General features: G+C 44.5%; 1 protein-coding gene across 2 annotated transcripts in view; it reads left to right on the forward strand.

The window, feature by feature from the left end:
* Positions 1–5,579, forward strand: part of PABIR2 (PABIR family member 2) — an 80,527-nt gene extending 74,948 nt beyond the window's left edge. For both annotated transcript variants that reach the window (XM_067724178.1, XM_067724183.1), the window contains one exon: positions 4,924–5,579. In XM_067724178.1, coding sequence (XP_067580279.1) covers positions 4,924–4,949 — 26 coding nt within the window. In that variant the 3' untranslated portion in view covers positions 4,950–5,579. The remainder of the gene's footprint in view (positions 1–4,923) is intronic.
* Positions 5,580–6,000: the final 421 nt, after the last annotated feature.

The following is a 6,000-nucleotide window of genomic DNA, read 5'->3' on the forward strand; positions in this document are numbered from 1 at the left end:
TTTGCTAGCAGGATGAGGGATCTCAAAAAGGTGAGCACTCCAAACTCGAGCACGGGCAGCGTATAAAAACCTCAAGCTGTGAGGCAAAGGAAGGTAGAGTTTGAGCTCAGCTCGGGTCCTTAGCAGCATCCTATGGGCTTAGTGTAGGCAGGCTGTGGCCCACGTGCCAGTGCTTGAAGTGGAGAACATGCCCCATTAGTCTCCATAACTCTGTGAAGGTCAACCACCCAGGGCCCCCTAACCGTAGGCCAACCTTATGTTTCCATGTCTGCTCACCCTTTTTTGCTATTAGCAGCTGAATGTGTGATGCTTGTGGCTCCTTGCAAGGAACTCTGGCAGTGGGTCACAGGTGGGGCTGAGCTCACCCCTCCTATAGATACATTTCTCCCTTGTAAAGGGAAAGGAGATAGATCAAAGGACACCAGGGCCCATGTGCTTCATATGGAGACCCGGGTGAGCTGAAAAGGAAGGGGGAGGAGGGGACTAGGGTAGGCTACAGCCAGGCCATGATTTATTGACTTGTTTTGCTCCTGCACTTCTGTTTACCCAGCTGGGCCTGCTGCTGCCCAGGGTCCCGGCATGTGCACAGCCACTCTGGCCAGTCCTTGTGGTAGTGTCAGAGCGTGGACTGTGTCAGCTCCTGGCAAAAGTGAGGCAGTGGAGTTCGTGTTTGATGGTTGCAACACTCCTACCCCACTGGGCCTTTTCTCACCCCCATGGGGTACCCCCTCCCCACACACGTATCCCAGTCTCAGCCACAAAATCCCTGGGGCCTTTTTCTCCTTAGAGGAGCCTGGTGTCACTCAGGTATCTAAGACATACCTACACTAACAGGTAAGCATCTGCCAACAGCCTCAAGCCTAATTCCTCTAGCATTTAAAAATGCTGGGCACCTCTTTACTTAATCCATTCAAGGTAGATAAGGACAGAGCGCCTCAGGAGAAGAAATGAAACAAATAGCTTGTGGAAGAGTTGTAGGTCCAAGAACATGAATCGAGTCCCTAGTCTTCTAGGCCAGTCCTCTAAATCCTGGCATCTCCATAAAGCTCGCTGACTGGTTTAAACAGCAATAGAGAAGTCTTGGCAGCCCCACATCAGAATGATTTCAGAACTGTGTGTGTGCACGTGCCGAGACAGAGAGAGAGACAGATAGGGTGGTAGCGGTGGTGGTCAGGATTTGAGGACTCAAAAGGCCCTTCCAGGTACATGTGGTCAATGGTCTGTTAGTGCGTAGAATCAGCTCTACTCCTCTCAAAAATCAACACAATAAATTAGGAGTTTGGGATTAGCAGATACGAACTACCATATATAAAACAGGCAAACAACAAGGTCCTACTGGATAGCGCAGGGAACTATATTCAATAATCCTTTAATAGACCGTGATGGAAAAGAATATGAGAAAGAAAATATACGTACACACACACACATATATGTGTATAACACTGCTGTACACCAGAAACTAACAAAACATTGTAAATCAACTATACTTCAATTAAAAAAAAAAGAAAGAAAAACTCTCTGGGGGAAAAAAAAAAACAACAAACCAACACGACCCCAAACCAAACAGAAGGGAGTAGCAACTGGTGGCAGAGGGCCCCTGGGCCTTGAGTAAGCACCAGAGGGGGCGGTTCTGAGTGGGGCTTTCAGATCCTAGCTCTGCTACTTATTAACTCTTTGACCTGAGCCAAGTTGCTAGCTTAGCTTAGCTTAGCTTCTCTTAGTCTCAGAATCACCCTCTAAAATGGGAGCAACACCTGCCTCACTTCATCGTTGTGGATATTGAACATGATAAAGTCTGTCAGGCACTTAGGAACCCATCTGCATGATCAATAGGAGAGGGCTGTGATGATCAAGATGAAGATTCCGGAGAACAGAGGATGGGACATCTGAAAGCTTCAGCACTTTTGATGTTCATTCCTAGTGTTTCCACAGTTCAGAGGAATGTTTGGAAGGGTGGAAACAACCCAAGTGTTCATTGACGGATGAGTGGATAAACAAAATGTATCAATAGTATACACATACAATAGAACACTACTTAGCCTTAAAAAGGAAGGAAATTCTGACACACGCTAGAACATGGATGGACCTTGAAAACATTATGCTAAGTGAAATGAGCCAGTCACAAAAAGACAAATACTCTATGATTCCACTTACAGGAGGGACCTGCAGTAATCAAATTCACTGAAACAGAAAGTAGGATGGTAGTTGCTAGGGACTTGAGGTAGGGGGAGAAGGGAAGTTGTTTAATGTGTAAAGAGTTTCGGTCTGGAAGATGAAAAGAGTTCTGGAGATGGATGGTTGCACAACAATGTGAATGTACATGATGCCACTGAACTGTACACTTAAAGTGGTAAACTTTATGTTAGGGTTCTGTTACCACAATTTGTTTTGAAATTAAAGTTGGAGAATTGATGGGGTTATGGGTGTATGCGTGAGGAATGAGAGCGGGGAAGAGCCCTGGTAAACAGATGAGTGCGCCAGTGAAAGCCTTGCTGGGATTCTACTATGTTCTACCCTACTATGAGAGGGCGGCTGATTTCCATAAAGGGGCAGAGACAGAGAAAACAGAAGTAGGAGAGGACGATGGCCTGGGGCTGTCAGTGTAAAACAAAAGATACAAGAGAATAGAGGCTTCTGAGCTCTGAAAATGCAGCAAACTAGGAAAGAAGGCTCCATCCCAAGGCTATGGTCATCTATGGTGAGCACCAAAGCCCCTTTGGACCACAGCTGCAACCAGAAGGGGAGACCTTAGAAGGGAAGGAGGAGGTGCCTTGGGCTGGCCTGAGGTAAAAATGGCAGAGATTCACGAATGCAATCAGCTCAACTGCCCATCATTTCCAAGGCAGAGTGGCTGGGACCAGCCTCTCCTCTTCCTGCAATCCCGCTCCCCCCAGCTCCACAGGGCACCGTAAGGATGCCCTTCTCCTTCAGTTGGGCTGCCTGGTTTCCCTGGAGGGGAGGATCTGGAGGCAGGCCTTCCAGTCCTCACATCCCTAGCAGACCTACCTCCTGGCTGGACCATACCGGCCCCTGCGCCCATGGCCCCTGTCCATGTGGACACACCTAAGTCCAGGACCGGCACAAACTGAAGAGATCCCAGCCCAGGCACGGAGGGAATTAGGCACGTCTTCTCTGCTCCTGAAGTAATGTTTGTCTTTCAAATTCTGCCAACCAAAATGGCTTGGGCTGTGATTCACCATCACACCGTTATGTCATACTTCCTTACTGCTTTTATGACCAAGGAAGACTCCAGGCACAGTAGCCATATTATGTCCCAGCAAACTCCTGCCCAAATTAAGTCACTCTTTCTGGTCCCTGTCGCTGTTCAAAAATGACATCCAAGGATAATTGCTGTTTTAGGGGCACATTTTAAGGCAAATGCAAGAAATAATGAATGTACCTATTTTCTGACTGAAATTTGCATCTGTCTTTTTACCCTCTCCTGGCAAACATGTTTTATGTTTATTTAAACAGCCCTTAATAAAAATGTACAGCTGCAAAGCATCTTACTACTCAATGCTTTCTGGTTAAGAAAATTGCCCATAATCACAGTTGACTTTCCTATTTGTAACAGAATATTATTTTTCATTGATGCATGGCTGCGGCCCAATGTGTGAACATTATAAACGCAGTGGGAGGCTTATCTGAGGTTGCAAGCACTTCATTCATTCATTCCTTCAGTCAATCAACAAACTTGTTTTGTGGATTTACCATGTGGGGTTTAGGACCTTTTACAGCAGAGGGAAAAGCATCTGCAGAGACATGAGAGAGCGTGGCAGTCACCGATATGATAAGGATAGCCACTGTCAACCACAGTTGATGTGTCATGATTGGCTGTAAAGTGTGACATCAATAATTTGTTACTGATAATAGTGAACGTACCAAAATTTACTTTAGTTATAAGTTGGAATGGATTCAAGGTTCTCCTTATAATAGCAGCGTCACTCTCACTTGCTTGCATTTCAGTATGTTTTAAAATGAGAGGTAGAGAAAAGGGTCTAATTACCAGCCAGCATGCCGAGAATCATATATTCCCCGAGTTCACCCACGGGAGTGTGTCACGCTTATGAACATCATCTGTCAGTTGTATCACAGTTTAGAATTGTTGGAGTGGCCCACAAGGTGTGTGTTACGTGGGGGAGTAGAGAGAGATGAACCTGGGGAGGTCCGATGGGTAGGTGCAGCTTTTCAGAGCTTGAATAAACACATTTTCGACTGGATTGCTCCCAAATTTTGCAGAGCTAATTGTCGTTGACATCACAGAGCTACTGCTCATTTATCAAGCTCCAGTCTTTCCCCAGATACAGAGATGGGATCTTAGTTAACGTAGGGACTGTCAGCCCATACTTGTGACTTTAGCCTGTCTTGGAGAAGCCATAATTATACTTCTCACAATCAACTGCTCCTAATACTGGCTGCATTGCATGTTGAGCGCCTTAGAAATGAGAATGTGACCCAAGAGGCAGTTTCCAGGCTAGGTTTCATGGAGTGATTGTATTGTGCACCTCATATATCTGTCTTGGAAAACAGATGGAAATTCTCAGTAAAGAGTCAAACTAGAAAAGGAACTTACTAATAATGAACTTGATATGCTATCTCTACTGGGCGTGTGGCAGGCTGCGGGGGGTACAGAAAAGGGATGCCTGTGTTGCCTTACCTTTCCAATATAAACTGGATTTCTGGAATTAACCAAAAGATAGATGGAATAATACCTCACATGCAAATAGAATAAGTGATTGGCTTGGCGTTCTGATTTGAAGGGTACCCAAAATGTTTCCCTGCCCCTGAAACTACTCTCCCACTGGTGCTTGATTTTCTAATATTAGAAATTGTGGTCGAATTACTTTATTTGTTTAAAATCTATGCTTTGTTCTTTTAACTGTTTTTCTTTTTCTTTTCTTTTTTTTCAAATGTATGCTTTAGGAAAGGAGGATACTTTAAAAAAATAAGAAGCACATTCAGGAATGAACTGGAAGCCTGCTAGAATTGTTAAGAAGACCAGTTGTGTGGAGATGCAACCTCAGTAATTAATCAGTGAGCAGCTAGCAGCCAAATATCTGATAAGAGGGAGGAGGCCCTCTCCTTTGAGGGGGAAAATGACTCCCTTCTGATTGAAAAAGCACCATCCCAGACCTTCTTGCTGCTGACATGCAGATGTACATCTGGCTGTAATCTCTCACTCCCTGCTAGCCTTTGCCAAGCTGTGTGGAACAGAAATCCCCGTTTCTCCCCCATGTAAGGACACAGAGAGAAATTGAATAGTTACATAGTTAAAATTCTGAGCACTGGCGAGGAGAAGGAACATGCCCAAAGCAATAAAAAGACTCTCACTTCAAAACTGTGGCTGAAGAAAGATTCGAGCAGTTTAAACAACTGGTTGAGTTGATTGGGGTGAAGGGAGTAGGCGTCTCAGAGCCACGGACAGGTCTTGATACTCTGCAGACAAGCCAAGAAATCTTTAAATTGTGTTTAATCTACTCAAGGTTGGTGAACAAGACAGAACAAATGCTTAATAAAAGTTGACGGGATTTATTTGCACCTAGGTGTCTGTGTTTCAATAAATCCTACTCTAAATTTTATTTTCTGTGGAGTTGTTTTAAATGAAGGTTTATTGATAAAGAGTGAAAGCATAATTAAGTGGGGAAATGTGCTCTGTTCCCTCTCTCTGAGCTGTCCAACTTAAGGGAAACCTATCATTCTGTCAAAGTGGTGGCAACTCATCCAAATTGCAGGACTAGCACATAGGAGGAAAATCATACCCTTTGAAGTTTTGCCTGCAAAACTTAGTAACCCACAATTCAGAAGTGACAGCAAACACCACAGTGCCTCTGCCTTTGGATTAAACACTGCAGCCTTCTTTAAAAGTGAAAATGTCCCTGGGAAGGTTAACGTATAAAGTTACTGGGTCCTTAATAGGGTGGTTCCTCAAACTATTTATCAGAACCATCTGACACCACATCTTTCATTTATCTTGAGAACTTTAAAAATGCAGGACAGTAT

Source organism: Pseudorca crassidens, chromosome X (genome assembly GCF_039906515.1).
Source record: "Pseudorca crassidens isolate mPseCra1 chromosome X, mPseCra1.hap1, whole genome shotgun sequence".
NCBI lineage: Eukaryota > Metazoa > Chordata > Mammalia > Artiodactyla > Delphinidae > Pseudorca > Pseudorca crassidens.